This window comes from Brassica oleracea, chromosome C4 (assembly GCF_000695525.1).
Source record: "Brassica oleracea var. oleracea cultivar TO1000 chromosome C4, BOL, whole genome shotgun sequence".
Taxonomy (NCBI): Eukaryota; Viridiplantae; Streptophyta; class Magnoliopsida; order Brassicales; family Brassicaceae; genus Brassica; species Brassica oleracea.
The window spans coordinates 51380962-51403440 of NC_027751.1; the positions used below are offsets into that span (position 1 = coordinate 51380962).

At 40.1% G+C, this 22479-nt stretch overlaps 2 protein-coding genes and 1 long non-coding RNA gene across 4 annotated transcripts in view; 2 read left to right on the forward strand and 1 right to left on the reverse strand.

Moving 5' to 3' along the window:
• LOC106339192 (CBS domain-containing protein CBSX2, chloroplastic-like) overlaps positions 1-545 on the reverse strand; it is a 1188-nt gene extending 643 nt beyond the window's left edge. Inside the window, exons 1-3 of the mRNA XM_013777988.1 lie at positions 366-545; positions 202-289; positions 41-105 (exon numbers count right to left, since the gene is read on the reverse strand). Coding sequence (XP_013633442.1) covers positions 41-105; positions 202-289; positions 366-545 — 333 coding nt within the window. The remainder of the gene's footprint in view (positions 1-40; positions 106-201; positions 290-365) is intronic.
• A 1581-nt stretch (positions 546-2126) lies between these two features.
• On the forward strand, positions 2127-2795 carry LOC106340562. The gene is made up of 2 exons (XR_001269442.1): positions 2127-2462; positions 2603-2795. It is a non-coding gene; the product is annotated as an uncharacterized LOC106340562 (long non-coding RNA).
• A 2893-nt stretch (positions 2796-5688) lies between these two features.
• On the forward strand, positions 5689-16207 carry LOC106342177 (ferredoxin-dependent glutamate synthase 2, chloroplastic). 2 transcript variants are annotated; one of them, XM_013781038.1, is made up of 33 exons: positions 5689-6208; positions 6287-6599; positions 6681-7123; positions 7210-7341; positions 7569-7667; positions 7745-7815; positions 8133-8229; positions 8617-8709; positions 8799-8944; positions 9183-9342; positions 9490-9600; positions 9689-9904; positions 10110-10267; positions 10556-10685; positions 10850-10908; positions 10999-11104; positions 11713-11809; positions 12083-12198; positions 12289-12486; positions 12581-12691; positions 12835-13074; positions 13151-13249; positions 13593-13688; positions 13822-14019; positions 14109-14183; positions 14263-14388; positions 14477-14575; positions 14735-14877; positions 14965-15058; positions 15139-15377; positions 15474-15552; positions 15634-15717; positions 15832-16207. In XM_013781038.1, exons 1-33 carry the CDS (start codon positions 5930-5932, stop codon positions 16006-16008), a joined length of 4884 nt encoding a protein of 1627 aa, XP_013636492.1. In that variant the 5' UTR covers positions 5689-5929; the 3' UTR covers positions 16009-16207. The 2 variants fall into 2 exon arrangements, with proteins under 2 accessions (XP_013636492.1, XP_013636493.1); XM_013781039.1 differs by lacking the exons at positions 5689-6208; positions 6287-6599 and having other exon boundaries at positions 6685-6796; positions 6862-7123.
• The last annotated feature ends 6272 nt before the right edge of the window (positions 16208-22479 follow it).

Below are 22479 nucleotides of genomic sequence, written 5' to 3' on the forward strand. Positions count from 1 at the left end.
TAAGCAGAGAAACAGAATGAGAAAAGGAGAAAAGCTATACCAGATTCCAATCATCATCAATTACAGGCAATCCCGTGACTTTCTTCTCAACCAAAAGTTCCAACGCTGTTACAATTTCAAGGAATAAAGACAAATCATAGGGACTACATGTTCGGTAGATATTATTACAAGGAAGATTGTTGTCATGTTTAGCAATATTACCATCATCAACTGATGTTGAGGGCTTAACAACATGCAGATGCTGTCTCCCTGTCATGAAATCACCAACTGTGTAACCCCCGTTTTTAACCTGAAACAAATCTCACACGATCAAACAAGCAAAGTTTCAAACTTTAAAGATGAAAAGGGTGAACAAGCGCACTAACCGGAACAGAGTTATTAACATCAGAAGGAGCTGCGAAGACGGCAGAGTCGGTGATGACCAACGGTGAAAAATTGGAGCGACGACGAGGATTAGAGAGAGGAGGAGGAGGAAGTGAAAATGATGAAGAAGAAGTCGGGTTGAGTAGTGGAAGTCTCGTTATGGGCAGAGTGATGTAACCCATAATTGCTAATATCCTCTGTTTCTCACAGATTCCAACTATAAAAAAAACAAGTCTTTTTTGATGATGAAATCTGAGAGAAACAAAATGTTGAAACTTGAGAGAAAGAGAAGAAGACGTACATGCATGGACCGCAGGAGAGCCCAGGAGCACCGTCGATGAAGAAACCATGGCCGGAGCTGGATCTTCTTCTTCGATGGAAAGTTACTTCGCAAACTTCTTGTTATGTTTCCAAGAAGCTTCACTGGAGGAGATAGAAGGCGATGGATAGACAGGAAGCATCATCGATGAAGAAACCATGCCCAGAGCTCCATTTCTTGTGGCGGCGACTCCTCTTTTACTCTCGCTCTTTCTCTCTTTTGTTTTTCAGGTGGCGGATGAAATGAAGAGAGAAGAAGCTGCGGGACATTAGGGTTAACCGCGGTCTTCTTCGGCCCATCCCGCACATAGCCCATCCCGCGCAAATCTATTCCCGCGAGACCCGCGACATTGCGGGATGTCGGATCTTCGGCCCAAGCCCGTCCCGCCACAGGTTTAAACGGGCCTATCTCGCGGGCCAAGCCTTCTTTTGACATCTCTACTCACAAGTCACGCCTCCAACATTTGTTTCTCAATATTATCTTACAAATTTGTTGTTGACAAAAAAAAAAAAAAAGCCTTACAAATTTGTCAAATATGAAAAAGAAAGACAAGCTATCACGAAATGCAAAAATAAGAATTAATTACAAAGAGGTTAATCACAACATGGGTCAAGACCTCGATGCCGGTCCGTATTGACTTTGAGGTTATGTTTATGTTTCATTTTATGCAATGGAGCGAAGCAAAAGCTATGTTGAAGTTAAGCGAAAAGACAGCTATGGCAGAAAATTGCTACCTCAACCGCCTTGAAGAACGAAATGATGATGATCATCAAGAATGGTCTTCCTCCTTATATATATATATATTTGTATATCTTTCTATGCATCACTGTCATGTAACTGAACCAAATAGCTTGCAGTCGGGGAAAAAAAAAGCAATTAGATTCGGCCGTTCAACCATTTTCAGCAAGGAGTTTGTTTCCTTGAAGTTGAGTTTGGACAATTATTTAATTTTGATCCGACCTGTTTGATCACAATAAATCGAGTCAAATGGTGGCATCAGGATATTATGACTATGCTATGAATTGTATATGATGACTACGTGTGATGTGACTAGACATACTTTTTTTAATTTGGTGTTGACAGATAAATTAATAGAAAACTTTGTGGTACCCAACTTCTGTTGCCAAGTGTTGATAAATTACAAGAAGCTTATAAAAGTCTTATCAATTTCTCTTTATAACACCAAAAAGTCTTCCACTTCCTATTTCGTTAAATAATTTTATTAACTTATAAAAATAATGATAACTATGATAATTTCTCAATCTTTGTTTGGTTTGGAACATGAGCCATAACAGCATGATTAACCCAACAACCCTATTAGGGTCTCTTAGTGAGTTTTTTAATAATAAATGTAAGTTAAAATTTTAATTAAGAGACATCATCATTTTTATCTTCCAATGCTAGTCTCTTAATAAGAGTTCTTAAAAAAAAATGCATCATTTCCTCTATTAGTTCATAATCACAAACCAACAGAAAACTAAAGCCAACATTATGAAATTAGTAATGAAACCGTTTCTATAACATTGAATTAACACAGGACACAGGAAAGGCTTTTCTTCCTCTATCAACAAGCAGCAAAGCTCTTCCCCCACCAGCAGCAGAAGCAGCTACAACCACCACCGTGGATGAAAAAGAACCTGAGCCAGCAATTAAAGCCGCCACTGCACAAGTAACCATATATCCAGCGACCGAAACTGCTACGGAACAAGTAATCACAGAACCAACAAAAACAGAAACCAAACCGAAACTTTATCCAAGACCATTATCTCCATATGCATCGGTGATGTTTATACACTCCCCTGAAACCTCTCTTACATTATTTAACACAAAGAAGTTATGTTAAGACAACCATTGATCACATGAGTGTTTTCTAATCTGATGTATCTCTCTCTCTCTTTCTCTTCTTCACTGTGTTTGCAGTACTCATACTTGAAGCCTCCAACATCTCCCACACCAGTAAGCAGCAAAGGTCTTCCCGCACCAGCACCAGTAGCAGCAGAAGCAGCTACAACCACCATCGTCGATGAACCAGAACCTGAGCTAGAGCCAGCAATCAAAGCGGCCACTGCACAAGTAAACTCAGAGCCAGCGGCCAAAGCCGCCACTGAACAAGTTATCACAGAAGCCAAACCGAAATCTTATTCAAGACCTCTCTCTCCATATGCATCGGTAAACTTACAAACTAAAGCCACAAACTATAAAGAAACAAGAAAGATAGTGAAACCTCAACTGGGTCTTCATCTGGTATGAAAACAAAACGCAAGCTTCACAACAAACCACGACACCTTTCTTTCAAAGCATCACCAAAGCCTCTGGCTTTCAGTTTAGAACTCCGGTTCTCAGCACTCTTGAATGTCTTTCTATATGCTTCAAAACTGCAGATATCAGTCACATGGAGTGAACTTCTCTTATCAGCTTGAGAATCATCATCCACCACCATAAAGCTCCCATTTTGCAGATTAACATCATCTAAAGACACTTCCTTTTCACTCTCTTCTTCAACCTCCATCATAGTCACAACGTTTTCAACGATTTCAACCTCGTAGAAAACACAAAAGCCGGACTCATACAAATTAAGTATTAGTCAATCCAAGTACTCATAAAACAAAAGGGATAGATTTGTGACAATAATACGCAGTGGAGAGAATGATTACTCGTTGGTGGTGGTGTTGGGACGAGGGGTAATGAGAACCTTCAAGACTCCATCTTTCATCTTGGCATCCCCGCCGGTGATCTCGCAGCAGTACATCCCAAACCGGCGGTTGCAGAGTACTCGCGCATGCCCTCCTTCTCGTACTCGTCGTTGAAAGTCACCGGGAAACACCATCGCCGCGAATCAGAACGAGAGAGCGGGAGAGAAGAAACCATAGAAACGTTGCAGTAAGCCACCGATTCGCCGTTTCATCGTCGACGCGAGAGAGAGAAAGAGCAAAGAGAGAAAGAAACGCTTCAAACACCAAACCACTCTTCTACCCACTCAGATTTTGCCACCTGTCTCACAAGAGACGTTCTTTGCCTCTCTTAATCAAGAGACGTGTCTTGGCTATTTCTCTATTTTTCATTTTTTTTAAAATCCAAAATAGGTTAACAACCGACTTAAGAGACTCGGTTAATGCTGCTCTAACAATATTCAATCTAATGATGCTGCAGTCCGAAAGAAAAAGTAAGCAAGCTCTTTTTATTTGTCTCAATTACATTGAGATTATAGAGTCAAGAAAGAAAACACCCATGTCCCATATGTTTGTTGATTTCTTGGGTATTTGTACATCTTTAGGATTGTTATTTAGACAGGAATGTGCATGTTTATGAGAGCATGCTTCTAACTGCTGCTAATAGCATCCAGTTTTGTTTGATAGATTATTTTTTAAGTTTAATACAAGAAGCAAGGAACAAATTAAGCTATGTTCTAAAAAAGCATGAGAGGGAGCATGCGAAAGACCCAACAAGCGAAGGAGCTAGCAACATGCTAGCGCATACAAAGAGAACAATGAGGAAAAGCGGCTGTTAGCTTCAGCTTGTGGAGAGCCTACATGAGAGTTCTACGATGAGGTGACGATCTTTGGCATTATTGACATTCTTCAGGATTATCAGCAAAAAGCTTGAACACACTTACAATAGCAGGCAATATGATCCTTCCTCTATATCAGCAGTTGATCCAAGACAATAATACCTGAGGCGTTTCCGTGACTTTATTTTCAAGGTCTTCACTGATGACAGCTGAGAGAGGTTTCATATTGTCTTTGTGCTTTTTAGGTTTTCTTGTATCCTAAGAAAGAAGGACACATAATTTTACGTTTTTGTATTTTGGCAAGTGCTCAGCAACTTGCTTGTATATATGACTCCCACTTTGTTTGCTTGTTTCAGTTCACAGATCTTTCTAACTTTGTATGAAACACTGTAATCAGTTGATAACCATAAAAATGAATATACCTTTCCTAGCTAGATATATTGGGTTGAGCGAAGATTGTTGTTCAAATAATTGCAAAATTTCAAGTTTCACCATATAAAAATAGAATAATCACTCACAATAGGGATCATCAAAACTACTTTTGCTACCACCAAATTGTTTTTTCAAAAGATAAATTTGCTTTAGTTAAGAGGAAATGACTGATTCTGTTAAACTAGATTGACTTTCAACCTAAAACCAATTGGTGATAAGTGGATTGACACATCTATTTTATATATATTATTAAGGATCCATTCCAACTTTTGACGTGGGATCTTTGTCTCTAATACGCCTCTCGAGATGATGGCTTTTTGAGCGTCAATTTCGGATGTTTTGAACAAGGATACCGACTCTGGACTGGATCGGATTGGATTGTTTGGATCGGGTTCTAATACCATCTTGATAATGATGAGAGTCAATACAATATTCTTCCAATATTCTACTCTCATCATTATCAACAGATTCTGTTTATATAAAATGTTAACAAAGTATCTTCGAAGCTGTTGACAAAAGGAAAGCAAAAAAAAAGATTGAAACTTTCTGTCTGGTAAGAGGATGCTGAACAAGACAGCAAGCAAATTTTTATAAATGTACACAACTTTGGGAAATATAGTTACGTAGGTGATGATGCCATGATGCTATTCTTTTGTTTTCTCCAGTAAAGAAATAGAGTAAAGATTCCAATAATTATTTGACAAAAAAAAAAGATTCCAATAATTGTTCCAAGTTATATAACAGCTGCTGTTGTTGTCGTTTTTTGTGGAGGTCTCGACAAAGAATCTCTTCAAAAAAATCTCTTGTATTCTTATGAAAGTTGTCCCTAGGTTCACTACAGAGGCAGAGAGTATATAGTATGATATTTAATCTGTTACTGTTCTAGTTAATTATTTCAATAATTTGGCTTAACAAGAGATAATTACGCCGTCTTGAACTGAACCAATCACTTCCCAATAATTTATCCATAAATAATTACTTATTCACCACTACTAATTAAATAGTCTAATTCAATTGTCACTTCTCTTCTTACTGATAAACAAACTCGATAAACAAGCAGTCACATCGTCACCAAACGCATCACTAGACCTTGTAAAACGCGATCGCGTTTGGTGGCATAAAGAACAAATCAGCTTTTCGTCACCTTTACAAAATTCACAGTAACAACCAAAAAAAAAAAAACGATAGCGACGGCGATTCGAATCCAGCGTTGTCGTCGTGCTCACTGATCACCACTCACCAACTTTTTCTCAGTCGACGTCCTCCGCGATTACGCTTTGACTTCCTTCTCAACGGCTTCATCCCCCATGGCGCTACAGTCTCCCGGCGCCACCGGAGCTTCATCCTCCGTCTCTCGCCTCCTCTCCTCCGCGAAACTAGCTTCTACCAAGTCTCTCCTCTCCTCCGTTGACTTTCTCGGATCATCATCCTACTCTATCTCCAAGGGAAGAAGAATCAAACGCCGTAACGAACTCTCCGCGTTTCGCGGATACAGTCCACTGCTCAAGTCCTCGCTTAGGTCTCCGTTCTCGGCTAAAGCCGGCGACAGCGACGCATCGGCTTCCTTCTCCGATCTAAAACCTGAGGTAATCGGATAATTCTATGCGATCATGTTGATCTAGGTTTTTGGATTTGACTTTTGTTTGCGTTGCGTCGTTTGTTAGGTGGCTTACTTGGAAGATATAGTTTCGGAGAAGGGAGAGTGTGGAGTTGGATTCATCGCGCACTTGGAGAACGAGGCTACGCATAAGATTGTAAACGATGCTCTGATTGCGCTTGGCTGTATGGAGCACAGGGGAGGTTGTGGTGCTGATAACGCTTCTGGTGATGGTTCTGGTTTGATGACTTCCATCCCCTGGGATCTTTTCAACGAATGGGCTGAGAAGCAAGGGATGGCGTCTTTTGATAAGCTGCATACTGGCGTTGGGATGTTGTTTTTACCTAGAGACGAAGACATTAGGAAAGAAGCCAAGAAAGGTGAACCTAGAATCATATTGATTATGTATGTATAACGTGAAAGACCTTTTTTGCTAAATCATGTTTGAGATTTGTCTTCAGTGGTTACAAGTATTTTCGAGAAAGAGGGACTGGAGGTGCTTGGATGGAGGGATGTTCCTGTCGAACCGTCTATTGTAGGTCATTATGCGAAAAAGACAATGCCGAAAACGGAACAGGTCTTTGTTAGAATTGTCAAAGAAGATAAAGTAGACGACGTTGAAAGAGAGCTTTACATTTGCAGGAAGCTGATCGAAAGAGCAGTTGCTTCCGAAAGTTGGGCCTCTGAGCTCTACTTTAGCTCCTTGTCTAACCAGACCATTGTTTACAAAGGAATGCTTCGCTCAGAAGTTCTTGGGTTGTTTTACACCGACCTTCAAAATGATCTTTATAAATCTGCTTTTGCTATCTACCATCGGAGGTTTAGCACGAATACTAGTCCTAGATGGCCTCTTGCTCAACCCATGAGGTTTCTTGGGCACAATGGGGAGATCAATACCATACAGGTTATTCTTCTGTTCTGCTCGATACGTTTGTTGGATCTAAGAATTAACTAGGACCTCTTCACTGAAACTTTAAACAAATTTTGCAGGGGAACCTAAACTGGATGACATCTCGAGAAGCATCTCTAAGATCACCTGTCTGGCATGGGCGTGAAAATGATATTCGCCCCATAAGCAATCCAAAGGCTTCGGACTCCTCTAATCTTGATAGTGCAGCAGAAGTAAGAGTCACTTGACCTCCTAACTTCTGTTTTCCCGTTGTGGTTCACTTTTGGAGAAATAAAGAAGAAGCAGAGAATGTTCTATTGCTTGTGGAACTAAAACAAAAAAGGCAATAGTGATATTCTGCTTACATCAAATATCTCTGATGTTGACAAAAAAAACTTGGTTATGACTTGATTTTATTGCTGCAAGAGTTCAATGTATTTATACTAGTGTGGTTGTGCAGCTTTTGATAAGAAGTGGGCGTACTCCAGAGGAATCTTTAATGATTCTTGTGCCAGAGGCATATAAAAATCACCCGACCTTAATGATTAAATACCCTGAGGTATTGCTTCGTGTTTGCTTTTTTGATCATTATGGATATACTTCCAAGTTCTTCTCTTATCAGCTTTTTAAATGTAGGCTGTAGACTTTTATGATTACTACAAGGGCCAGATGGAGCCCTGGGATGGACCTGCATTGGTATTGTTCAGGTAATTTGTTTGGTGATTTCTGAGCCTTTATTTAGTCATGCGAGTAAGATTGACACTACAGTTACCCTTATTCCTCCGAAATTTATCAAACAAAGAAACCTGAGGACTCATTACTGTTCTCAGAGGCTTGCAAGTCTTGATCACTCTGATATTTGCTGTTCTTCTCTTAGAAATGTCCACAATTGTGAACAATTAGCGGGCAAATGACCCTGATGGTAATCTGTCTTTCAGAGTGATAAGCAGTTTAGCTAAGAAGTTTGGTGCATTTCTTTTTTCTGCTTTCACACTTTAAGCTTAACTTGAGTTGTTTGTTTCAGTGATGGAAAGACTGTCGGAGCTTGCCTCGACCGCAATGGACTTCGGCCTGCTAGATATTGGCGGACAAGTGATAATGTTGTCTATGTAGCCTCTGAGGTGCGCTTGTCTTTTACTCTTTGTACTTGTTCTTTATCTACGCATGGTGGTAATGATTGCCAGCAGATTTTGGGCTTATGTTGAATCTTAAAGCTTGACATGTTAGAAATTCAATTCGTTTAATTGTTTTGGTAGTTTTTTCGTTTTTCTTTCTTGACATAGCTATGCGAATTGGTTTTGAGATAGATGATCAGTATAAACTAGTTTCTTGGTGATCTTTCATGTAAAATCTAGGAGTATTTTAATCCCACTCTAGAAAATCAAATTTTACTTGAGAAACAGAGTCAGTGCTTTGCAAGTGAAGATATATATATGCACTTGGGCTTTGGTATCAATTTTTGTCTATATCTTGGCTTCAGTAAGTTGCTAAGTCATGCCTTTATACAGGTCGGAGTTCTTCCAATGGATGAATCGAAAGTCACCATGAAGGGTCGTCTAGGACCTGGCATGATGATATCTGTTGACTTAGAAAGTGGACAGGTTGGTGCACCTGACCATGCTCTTTATTTCTAATCTGCCCAATATATTATTTTGGAGTTGTCTCCCATTGTTAATATGTGAAATTTCAGGTATATGAGAACACAGAAGTGAAGAAGCGGGTTGCATCATATAACCCATATGGAAAGTGGGTTAGTGAAAACCTGCGAACCCTGAAGCCTTCTACTTTTCTTTCGTCAGCAGTCATGGAGACTGAAGAGACCTTACGACGCCAACAGTAAGCCTTTTTGTTTCTCCTGCTCTATGCTTCCATCATGTATTATTAGGCAACATCTGATGATTAAGTCAAAGTACTTAACTTGTCATAACTGATATTATCTTCTTGTATGCGGGGCATATATCTGTTGTGTGGGTGAAAATGTTGATTTTATTCAAAGTACAAAGTTCATCAGTAGCTGTAATTGCGTTTTTTTTTAATCCAGACTAATTTTGGCTATTTTACTTTGAGGGACTAGGGCATTTGGCTACTCGAGCGAAGATGTTCAAATGGTAATTGAGTCAATGGCTGCACAGGGAAAAGAACCGACGTTTTGCATGGGGGATGATACTCCAGTGGCTGTATTGTCTCAGAAGCCACATATGCTTTATGATTATTTCAAGCAGCGGTTTGCCCAGGTTTGTTATTCTTATTGAAAGGGTACAATTTGAAATGTCTGTTTTTTTTCTGATCTAGTTTAGTTGAATACGTGCTTTGTCGTAGTAAATCATTGAAATGTCCTTGAAATGGTTCCCTTTGTGGTTTGTCACATGGTCTACTTACAGGTTACTAATCCAGCTATTGACCCTCTTCGAGAAGGATTGGTCATGTCACTGGAAGTTAATATTGGAAAGCGTGGGAATATATTGGAGGTTGGGCCTCAGAATGTGTCACAGGTAAGAGTGCTTAAAATTAGGATTTTGTTTGGCTTAGAGATATTTGGCTTTTGTAAGATTTTATTCAGACTTGTGATTTCATGAGCAGGTTGTTTTGTCTGGTCCTGTACTAAATGAACGGGAACTTGAAGGTCTGCTCAGCGATCCACATTTGAAATCTCAAGTCCTGCCCATATTTTTTGACATACATAGAGGAATTGATGGATCTTTGAAGAAGGCTCTTATAAAACTCTGCGAAGCTGCTGATGAAGCTGTTCGGAATGGTTCCCAAGTGCTTGTTCTCTCAGACAGATCTGATAATCCGGTACATACAAATTTCCAAGTGTATGCTGTCAATGTGATTTTAGGTCTATAATATATAAATGTATTGTTATCACTTTTCACATTTTTTTCCTAACAGCTATGCGCTAAGGCTCTCTTTCTGGACTAGCGACATTATTGTCTTTGCTCTTGCTATCTTTACATATTTCATAACTTCATTTTTACTCAGCAGTCTGTCCCTCTTTCAGGAACCCACTCGACCTGCAATTCCAATGTTGTTGGCGGTAGGTGCTGTTCATCAACACCTGATCGAGAATGGTCTTCGAATGTCAGCTTCGATAATCGCAGATACAGCTCAGTGCTTTAGTACGCATCACTTTGCCTGTTTGATTGGATATGGAGCAAGGTTCTTACTTTTCCTTTTCATTTAATCTTTCATCCCTCTGGGCTGTTTCTTTTCATACGAAAGCAGCAAGTAATGTGGAATTCTTGTGAATTTTACTATCTCTCTCGGTCTTTTGTACCAAATGCTAGCTCTCTCTATAACAGTCTCATGTTTATTCTCACGTAGTTTAATCTCTAGTTATATTACGCTCTTATTCTTAATTGAGTTGACTTGAGAATGCTATCTTCAACTGGTAGATGTCACATCTAATAAATTGATACTGGTTCTATGTCTGTAACTATATTTCAGTGCTATATGCCCGCACCTGGCACTGGAGACATGCAGACAGTGGCGTCTGAGCAACAAGACCGTGAACATGATGAGAAACGGAAAAATGCCTACTGTAACTATGGAACAGGCTCAAAAAAATTATCGCAAGGTCAGACATGTTAATGATTTTAAACTTCTAATTGGTGACAAATTTTGATAAGCCATTCGATCTCTTGCTTGCATATATATATATATATATATTCCTGTTGTAACACTGTCACTGTCTTTATAAATAATAGAAGCATCCTAAGATTCTTTGAATTGCTACCGCAGGCTGTTAACACTGGTCTTCTTAAGGTTCTTTCTAAAATGGGCATCTCGTTATTCTCCAGGTTTAGTTTCTCAACTATCTATTTTGTTTTCCGATCCTATCACTGTATGCGATTATTTCCAATTTTAATGCATGAGCTCTCTGTTTTCAGTTATTGTGGAGCACAAATATTTGAGATTTATGGATTGGGGAAGGAGGTTGTTGACTTTTCCTTCCGTGGTAGTGCATCTCGAATTGGTGGGTTAACTTTGGATGAGGTCAGAATACTCCCAAACCTTTTGGAATATTTAGATTCGATGAGTTGCCTGATTTGAGTAAATATATTGTCGGAGCATATTTCTCAGATATCAACTTCATACATCTCTGATATTAAAGGTTCTGGACCTCAAAAAATGCGAAATTTATTTATACTCCCAAACCTTAAGGAGCAAATATACTACTATTTGCACACATGCTCAAAAGATGTGTGTGCACATGCTCAAAAGATGTGTGTGCTTTTGGGTTCTGTAATAAGCCTCTATGTATTCTAATACTCTTATCTGGATGGTCGATTTAGCTTGCTCAGTGACAAGTTTTAACAGATGAATAGCTCAAGTGTATCTGATAAATATAGTCGGAGCTAGAGTGGAGATATATACTGATTAATGGGAAACTCTATGGCAGTAGCTGTATGTTTATCTCTAAATTGCCTGTGAATGCCTTATGAAGCGTTGAGTTTAAAGTTGTCGAAAGTTCTGATAAAAAAAGCCTGAGATCTCGTCTATTGTCGAATGTTTCTCATTTTTTCTTATCTTTCAAGTAAGCTAATTTATATTTCAAAGAGGTTTCTGGGCCACTAATCCTTAAGTCTTCATATACCCTGCAGCTGGCTAGGGAAACTTTAACTTTTTGGGTGAGGGCATTTTCTGAGGATACAGCCAAACGGCTAGAGAACTTTGGTTTCATTCAATTTAGGCCTGGAGGTACCTTTCTAGACTGAAACCGCATTTCATGATAAGCTTTTTCATGTCCATGCACAAACAAATATATACTACTGCGTCTGTTTGTACGTACAACGTTGTCTGAGTTAATTAGAGCTTTTGAATTGTATATTTTCTTACATAACAAGATTGAGCATGCACATACACCTTTCTCTACACTATTTTACTGCCCCTTTTGTAGATTAGTTGCTGCCATTATTTATGCACAAGCTTTCGAGTATTATCCTTGATTGAGTGTCATTTTTTATTTGAAAGGCGAATATCATGGAAACAATCCAGAGATGTCTAAATTACTTCATAAAGCGGTTCGCGAAAAGAGTGAGACAGCCTACGCGGTCTATCAGCAGCATTTAGCCAACCGTCCTATTACGGTGAGTGCTACACTCTCATCTTCTTATGTGGTGATGTATTATGGAACAAGTGAATATAACTTTATATCTTTATATATTCTTTTGCTGTAGGTTTTCCGCGATCTTCTTGAGTTCAAAAGTGACCGTAAGCCTATTCCTGTTGGGAAGGTTGAGCCTGCTTCCTCTATTGTGGAGCGATTTTGTACAGGTGGAATGTCTCTTGGAGCAATCTCTAGAGAAACTCATGAGACCATTGCTATTGCAATGAACAGATTAGGAGGAAAGTCGAATTCAGGGGAAGGAGGCGAGGTAATTCTTATCTATTTAAGATTTTATTTGATTTTTGAACTTCAAAAAGCAGAATTTACTTCAGTTACTAAGAATTCACTGTCTATCTTTGTAGGATCCGATCCGCTGGAAGCCACTAACAGATGTTGTTGATGGGTACTCTTCAACGCTGCCACACCTTAAAGGTCTTCGAAATGGGGATACGGCTACAAGTGCTATCAAGCAGGTACTGGAAGTCAAGTTAACTAATCGTCATTTTCATGTGTACAGTCTGTTAACTCTCAGGAAGTCAGCTGGGAACTCTTTATTACCTCCACTCAGATTCTTAATGATTTTCAAAGACCAAAATAACCTTGTGTCTTCTTATAGGTTGCTTCAGGGCGTTTTGGTGTCACTCCGACGTTTTTGGTTAACGCAGACCAGTTGGAAATCAAAGTTGCTCAAGGAGCGAAGCCAGGTGAAGGTGGCCAGCTTCCTGGGAAAAAAGTTAGCGCATATATTGCTAGACTTAGAAATTCTAAACCAGGAGTTCCGCTTATATCTCCACCTCCACATCATGATATTTATTCCATAGAGGATTTGGCACAGTTGATCTTTGATCTTCATCAGGTACCTTTCGTCGACTGTAAACTTGTGGTCAACTTTGAAAATCAGGGGTTCCCTCTTAACAAAAATTAATAATCAGGTCAACCCCAAGGCGAAAGTGTCAGTCAAGCTTGTATCAGAAGTTGGAATAGGAACAGTTGCCTCAGGTGTAGCGAAGGCTAATGCTGATATCATACAGGTATGCACTTCTTTCCGACTTTGTGAGAGATCTGAAATTAGAAAATTTTATTTTTATATGCTTATTTTGCAATTCTTTAATCAACATTCCTAACCAAAAAGACATGTAACTTTGCCATCAGTTTGCTTTCAAAATGTACTCTCCGGGCCATGCTAAGGCTAGATATTTAATCAGTATAAACTTGAATCCAAGAACCACTTGTATCATGCATCTTCTAGTTTTTCCAGTGACTATCTTTTTTCTTTTTTACAAAGCACATGTATATCTTCAGATGTCTCTGACTAGCAGAAACATAGTTATGCAATTACGGATTTCTAAACTTATGATGCTTCTTTGTTTACAGATATCAGGGTATGATGGTGGAACTGGAGCCAGCCCTATAAGTTCCATAAAGCATGCCGGTGGGCCATGGGAACTTGGATTAGCTGAAACCCAGAAGGTATAGCCGTATATGCTTGTCGTGGAAATTTGTTTCTATAATTTGCCCTGATAGCGGGCGTATGCCTTGTTATCAGTTTCACTCCTTATTAATTCTTGGATGTCTACTAAAGCTAAGATTAAATCTGTTGCAGACTCTCATTGGAAATGGACTCAGGGAAAGAGTGATTATCAGGGTTGATGGAGGATTCAAGAGTGGTGTTGATGTGTTGATTGCTGCAGCTATGGGTGCTGATGAGTATGGGTTTGGTACTCTGGCAATGATTGCCACAGGATGTATAATGGCTCGCATTTGCCACACTAATAACTGCCCTGTTGGTGTTGCCAGTCAGGTAAACTGAAATTCTCTTCTTACCCATTCGTGTTTCTTTTTCAGTTTCATAACCAATTCCCACTTAATTTTCCCTAAACTTGATTACAGAGAGAGGAGCTGCGTGCACGTTTCCCTGGTCTACCTGGTGATCTTGTCAATTTCTTCTTGTATATTGCAGAGGAGGTAATCTTTAAGAATTATCTCACTGAAATAAAACTATCACCAATTTTTAATGCCTAACATTTCATCTTAATTTTGGTAGGTGAGGGGCATATTATCTCAGTTGGGATATGAAAAATTGGATGATATAATCGGGCGGACAGATTTGCTGAAGCCTAGGGATATCTCGCTCGTGAAAACTCATCTTGACCTCAGTTATCTCTTATCTGTAAGTAGTCCGGAACTATGTTTACTGCTTTTGTGCTTACTCGCAAGTTGTATCGTTGTGTATAGCTAATTTTTCTTCAAATTTGCAGTCCGTTGGGCTGCCAAAACGTAGCAGTACTTCCATTAGGAAGCAGGAGGTTCACTCAAATGGTCCTGTCCTTGATGATACTATACTTCAGGATCCGGAGGTAACTAGTATTGTCTTACTTATTGACTCATTAACTGAATGTTTCATTATGTAGCCTAACCCGTTTACATTAGAAGAGCCTAAACTTGAAAGAAAGATATTTGTATTTATGGCAACGGATGCAAGAAGACTTACTTCTTAATTTTTGGTTGTTTTCCAGATAATGGATGCCATCGAGAATGAACAAACGGTTCACAAAACCATGAGTATATACAATGTGGACCGTTCTGTTTGCGGTAGGATTGCAGGAGTAATTGCGAAGAAATACGGAGACACTGGTTTTGCTGGACAACTGAACCTAACGTAAGCTACGATACAGTTAAACACAAAACAAACTTGAGTATATATAATGAAAACTAACTTACATGATCCACTATGTACCCCTTATAGGTTCAATGGAAGTGCTGGCCAATCTTTCGCATGTTTTCTAAGTCCTGGAATGAATATACGTCTTGTAGGTGAAGCCAACGACTATGTCGGAAAGGTGTGTCTCAAAATCAATGGTTTCTTTCTACAGTATTTTTCGATTAATGGTCTCTTAATATTTACTCTTTTTACCTCAAGGGAATGGCCGGAGGTGAAGTTGTGATATTACCAGTGGAGTCGACTGGTTTTCTTCCTGAAGACGCAACAATTGTAGGAAACACTTGTCTGTATGGTGCAACCGGTGGTTTACTATTTGTAAGAGGCAAAGCAGGAGAGAGATTCGCTGTTAGAAACTCTCTAGCTCAAGCTGTCGTTGAAGGCACTGGAGATCACTGCTGTGAATATATGACTGGTGGTTGTGTAGTTGTACTTGGGAAGTAAGTGAAAAACTCTCTTTTCTTCGACCACGAAACCAAAACCTAGAACTTAAAAGAGTGTCTTAGCCGCCTAATGTTTCTTCTCTGAAATTGCAGAGTCGGTAGAAATGTAGCTGCAGGTATGACTGGTGGATTGGCGTATATCCTTGACGAGGACAACACTCTCCTCCCTAAGGTTTTAACATAACCAAGTCGTCTGAGTTAGTTATCTCGAAATAACATTTGCTAAACACTGAAATGAAACGCATTGGAACAGGTGAACAAAGAGATAGTGAAGATCCAACGAGTGACTTCACAAGTGGGGCAAATACAGCTTAAGAGCCTGATCCAAGCTCATGTGGTAAAGTCTCTTTCCTTTCTCTTCATACCCCTACCCGTTCAATCTTCCAACTGTTTACATGTAAAATGATCTGAATATTCGGTTATATTTTCTGTTCTTGACATAAATAAACAGGAGAAAACAGGAAGCAGTAAAGGAGCAACGATTGTGCAGGAATGGGACAAGTATCTTGCAATGTTCTGGCAACTTGTACCGCCGAGTGAGGAAGACACGCCGGAAGCTAACTCCGACCACCTGGTGAAAACAACCACCGGGGAAGAAGAGCAAGTGTCAAACACATTTGCAGTGTAGTAAACGCTTTCGTAAATGATTGCAGTTTCTTCTTTGTACACGTGATGTCTCTCTTCGTTTGTGAACTATTACATTACAACAGGTTCTCGGTTTGATTTAGACTGGATTCGGTTATCTTTCGGTTTACTTCGTCCGGTTTAATAATGAAAGAAAATCCAGCATGTTTGTGCTTTCGAATGCCATAGGGATAGTCTGGTAAGGCGGTGGTTTACTTAGCTGTCAGTGGTTCGAATCAGTTTCTCTGTCACTCGTGAATGAGATATTTTTTCTAGTAATGCATCTATCAATAGTTTAGAGGTGAACAGAGATGAAGTTTCTTCTCACGTCGTTCATGGAGGTTATGGACATAAGACGACAAATAGAGAGAAGAGACAAAGGGAAGAGATTTCTGTTATTCATTAATGTGTGCATCGCTCACACTATATACTTGTACAATGAGATCCGGGACAAACCGGTTAAGAGAAATAAATGAATTGTACAAGTAAACCAAGTAAACCGTATCCAATACTCTAATCATACCAATATTCCCCTTCAAGATGGAGCATATATGTTAATGAACTCCATCTTGCTTAATAAATGGCGGAACGGTGAAGGGAAGAGAGGCTTTGTCAAGATATCAGCCAATTGGTGTTCAGATCGAACGTGGAGAGTTTTGATCATTCCCATCTTCACTCTCTCACGAACGATGTGACAGTCTCTCTCCATGTGTTTGGTACGCTCATGAAATACGGAGTTATTTGCGATGTGAATAGCTGCAGTATTGTCGCAGTATAAGGGAGCAGCTTCACGGACATCAATCCAGAGGTCTTCCATCATCATGCGGAACCAGAGCATTTCACGATCCGCCTCAGACATTGCGCGATATTCAGACTCAGCAGAGGAGTGGGAAACAACGTCTTGTTTGGTGGAGCGCCAAGCAATCAAAGCGGAACCAACAAACATACAGTACCCAGTCACACTTCGACGAGAGTCGGGACAAGAACCCCAGTCCGCGTCTGCAAAAGCAGAGAGCTTCAAGTCTGATACAGCTGAGTAGAACAAGCCTTGCCCAGCAGTTCCTTTCAAGTAGTGGAGAATCTTGTAAGCAGCTTGAAGATGGGGACGCCTTGGAGTGGAAGTAAACTGACATAGTTTGAAAACAGCAAAAGTTATGTCAGGTCGAGTAAACGTTAAGTATAACAGTTTCCCAACGAGACGTCGATACTGCTCTGCATCTTCCAAAAGTTCTCCAACGTCAATAGACAGTTTGACACTAGGATCCATTGGTATAGATGATGGTTTGCAGCCCAGCAACCCTGTCTCAGTAAGCAAGTCAAGAACATACTTGCGTTGACAGATGGAAATACCAGCAGAAGATCTTGCAACTTCTAAACCGAGGAAATAACGCAGAGTTCCCAAGTCTCGAAGTTTGAAAGAAGCCTGAAGAGCAGCCTTTAGTAACTCAGCGGCTTGATCACAGCTGCTTGCAATTATAATGTCATCGACATAAACAAGTACTGCCATATATACTGATCCAGAGTTCTTGATAAATAAAGTATGATCTCCTGAAGAAGTCTTAAAACCCAAGTCGTGAAGAGCCTTCGAGAATTTCAAGAACCATTGTCGAGAGGCTTGCTTCAAACCATAAAGAGATTTCTTCAACTTGCAGACAGCATTAGATGGGAAAGATTCCCCCTGTCTTCCAGAGTATCCAGGTGGTAGAGTCATGTATATTTCTTCTTCTAGATCTCCATTGAGGAAAGCATTTGAGATATCCAATTGAGAAAGAGACCATCCCTTAGCCGCAGCAACCGCCAGGAGCAATTTGACAGTAGCTAACTTCGCAACAGGAGAGAACGTCTCAACATAGTCCAATCCTTCCTGTTGTGTGTACCCTTTGGCAACTAGTCTAGCTTTGTAACGCTCCAAGGTGCCATCTGCATTGAGCTTGATTTTATAAACCCACTTACATCCCACAGCTTTCTTACCGGCAGGCAAAGAACAGACAATCCAAGTTCCATTTTCTTCAAGAGCAGTGATCTCTGTATCCATAGCATCTAACCATTCTTTAATTTTGCAAGCTTGAGCATAAGAAGTTGGTTCTAGAATGTTGTTTAGAGCGTTGACAAAGATCATATACGGATCAGAGAGAGAAGCGTATGAGATCACATTGGATATAGGATGCTCTGTAGAAGAATCTGCTGAATAAACATGATAGTCTTGAAGGTGTTGTGGGGGCTTGGAGACTCTGCGACTGGTGACAGATATACCTGAAAGCGCTGCAGAAGGGACTGTTGTTCCAGCAGTGTATGGGACATGAGGAAAAAACTCATCATACTCCGCAGCTTGAGAAGGCTGAAGAAATGGGAACAAGGTTTCATAGAAAACCACATTGTGCGATATGAAGACTTCATGGCTTTGAATATCCATTAACTTGTATCCCTTATATCCAGAGGGGTACCCAAGGAACACACAGGCACGAGCACGATCCTGAAACTTGTGACGACCTTTAGGGGAAGTACTTGCATAACACAAACACCCAAATGTCTTGAAGTTGGAATAATCAGGCAGTTTGCCAGTGAGTTTCTCAAAGGGGGTCTTATTAGAGATGACTGGTGAAGGAGTGCGATTTATGAGGAACACTGCAGTGAGTACACAGTCGCCCCAATGACTCAGAGGAACGCCAGATTGAAACAGGAGGGCTCGAGCAACGCTGAGAATATGTTGGTGTTTTCGCTCAACAACGGAGTTTTGTTCTGGAGTCTCTGGACAGGAGTGGTACGAGATGATGCCCTTGGCCTTGTAAAGAGCATCAAAGCGTAACTCCGGTGCGTTATCAGAACGAACAGACTTGATCTTTGCATCATATTGCTTCTCCACCATTTGAATGAACTCTGGGAAAACCGTAAGAACGTCGCTCTTGAGCTTAAGAAGATAAACCCAAGTAACGCGTGTGTGGTCGTCTACGATCGTAAGGAAATATCTGTGACCGTCTTGTGTTGTTTCAGAAAATGGTCCCCATATGTCGATGTGAAGTAATTCAAATGGAGCAGAGCAAATTTTAGGGTGCAAAGAATAAGATAACTTCTTTTGTTTAGCACGTTGGCAGATGTCACAATGTGTCAATCCCTTATTCTTGGCCTTAGAAAATCCAAGTACATCACGAAGGAGTTCGAGTCTTTCAAAAGAACTATGACCAAAACGTTGATGCCAAACAGATGCATCGACAACAGAATGAATAAAAGGAGGGGCAGAGTCTTGTGCAGGACAACGCGAGCTTCCCACATCCAAAACATAGAGATTTGCTATCCTTCTACCGCTTCCAATCATCGACCCCCTGATAGGATCCTGTATACGGAAACAACCAGAATCAAACAGCACTTCAGCCCCAATATCAGACGTCAAAGAGCTGACACTTAAGAGGTTTAGTCGAAACTCTGGAATGTACAAAACATTTTGCAGAGTCAAAGCATCACTGAGAACAATCTGACCAATACCACCCACTTTGAGTGTAGAACCATTAGGTAGATTGACCAAATGCTGAACGGAAGTGTCAATGGCAATAAAAGCAGTATGATCATGACAGACATGGTGAGTAGCACCGGAATCAACTATCCATGTATGAAGATCAGTAGTGCATTGTGTGACACTTAAAATCCCAACAAAACTGAATGTTGAGGAGGAGAAAGAAATACCAGAGTGGTCTTGATGCTGAGACACGGGGGAGGAGGAGGAAGTATGATCGGAGGGCTTAACTTGAAGCTGAGAGCTGAAGTAGGCGATAAAGTTTTGAATTTGATCTTTGTTCAAGTTACCAACGAGACTTTCCAAACCAGGTGATGAATGAGGTTTGTCTTGTGTGGTAACTTGGGCGCTTACAGCAGCAGTGGGCTTTGACTGAGATCCCTTATCATTGTTCCATTTACCACCTTTCTTCCATCCAACAGGATATCCGTGTAACTTATAGCAGCGATCAATTACATGTCCTGTGTTGCCACAGTGACAGCATATAGGTCCAGTCTTTCTCTGGAATGTGGAGTGTTGTTATCAACAGCAAGCGCACTAGGAGGATCTTGGCTCACCAGAAAAGTGTTCGGAGAGACCACATAGTTAAACTGACGCTGGCTATCATCCTGGTCCAAAATATTGCATATCTCAGCCAGATCAGGAAGAGGTTTACGCATGATGATCTGGCTGCGAATGATTGAGTATTTTTCATTAAGACCAGCCAGAAACTTAATGGTGCGTCCTCTATCAACCTTTGCTTTAGCAGCACGCTGACTGGGACAGCTTGAGGTGTTGCAGCGGAGACACGTTTCCGGAGGTTCTGCGCCATCAAGGTTATCCCAAAGGGTTTTGAGAGCAGTGTAGTAGCTTGATAGATCCAAAGAACCCTGTCGAAGGTCCTGAATTTGCTGAATCAGCTGAAACGTTCGTGGTAGATTTGTCTTGTGAAAACGGTTATGCAAGTCAATCCAAATCTCTTTTGCATCATCAAAAGACAAGATACTACCATAGATTTGCTTAGACACCGAGTTGAGGAGCCAGGATTTGACCATGCTGTTACAACGAAACCAGATCCGTAAAAGGTGATTGCTTGGATCAGGTCGAGTAAAAGACCCATCAACAAAGACGATCTTGTTCTTCGCTTCGAGAGCGATTTTCATCGCTGAGCACCACTGTGTATAGTTCGATCCATCCAGTTGAATAGAGACGAGCATCAGACCTGGATGATCGGCACTATGAAGGAACAGCGGTGAGTGAGTACTGTCAGGGTTCATCACGGCGGAAAGAGCAAACGAAGAATCCTCAACTCGCGGAGCTACAACGGCTTCAAGAAGAGAAGGGGAGCGTCCAGAATGAGGATGAGAGCTGCTAGCACGGGTAAAACGACCACGGCGGTTCCGACGAAGAGTGACAACCATCGCAACAGCAAACGAAGAAGACGACAAAAGAACAGAGATCTGAAAAAAAAAATTGAGCAAAACGGAGCTCGAAAGAAAGAGAATGGATCGATGTTGAGTTTTAACTCAACGCTCTGATACCATATCAATGGTTTAGAGGTGAAGAGATGAAGTTTCTTCTCACGTCGTTCATGGAGGTTATGGACATAAGACGACAAATAGAGAGAAGAGACAAAGGGAAGAGATTTCTGTTATTCATTAATGTTTGCATCGCTCACACTATATACACTTGTACAATGAGATCCGGGACAAACCGGTTAAGAGAAATAAATGAATTGTACAAGTAAACCAAGTAAACCGTATCCAATACTCTAATCATACCAATAGCATCAAAAACGTTGAACGTTGTAAGACGAAATACCACAGTTTCTTACAACCGATGCTTTTCTTTAGAGGCAATGTGGGTCACAACAACAAAGGTACGTGTGTGTCCGTTTGACAAAGAAACCTCAATTCAGATTTGATGTTTATTCCCACTCGTCTCAGCTCTCACGTGGTTAACGAAACAGAGATATAGCTGACATGTGTCAACGTGCGTGTCTTGACGACAAGTTTTAGTCGTCCCATGAATTTTTCCAATCTTTGAAACATCGAAAGTTCTTAAACACTTCGAAAGTTCTTTTTAAGCACCAACAAAAATTGGAATTGACACGTTCATTGCATCCTCACCGAAAGCAGTAGATGTCAGATTACTAATTTTACCAAAACAAGAAAAAAGGATTAAAAGAAAAGAAATGGCAAAGAGAGTTTAAGTTCAGTGTATTTTCGAGGGAATTCATTACGTCCTCTTCTCTCCTTAACGATGCATTGTATTTTCCCTTTTCCGTTTCAATTTGTTTTTTCATATTTCTCTATAAATCTCGTGAAATCTTTGCCGTTAATTTTGACTGTGTGTCGAAACGAATTAAACTCAGCTATTTGTGATAATTAAAAAATTATCAAGAAAACAAGAACCTATTCTTTTATATAACCACCACACATTACATATCAAACTATAACTTCTTGATTGGAGAATAACCGTTGTACAAACGTTAACATCAACAAACTTTGGTCGAGGAGTATGGACTGGGCCGGCCTTTGAGTCAAAACTGACCAAACCTTGAGTGTGGCTTTGATTTATAAACAAAAACAGCTTTTAAACTTGTAACTATATTCCCATCGTATATTGGCAATTCCCTAATTTGAATTATTTATTTCAACGAAACAAGTATTCGAAATAATATGTAAATCATCCTTTTTTGTTGCTTGTGGTTTTTTAGTCTCTGAATATGGACTAAACCGTTTGTTCTAAAATTTGAAGAACAAGAAATCCAAGAAACAAAAAAAATAGCTTGGAGCAGACCAAATTCGTCAACAAGCATTTAGATATTCATGAGTTGGTATTCAGCAATTAATGAACAATGACACTAAAAAGGTTACGTAGATTGAAGTTCATTTCACAGGACCCACTAAACTTCCCAATATAATGCATCATTTACGTATAAATGTCTCAAATAAAACAAAAGTTGAAAGACTTGTTTCCGTGGAT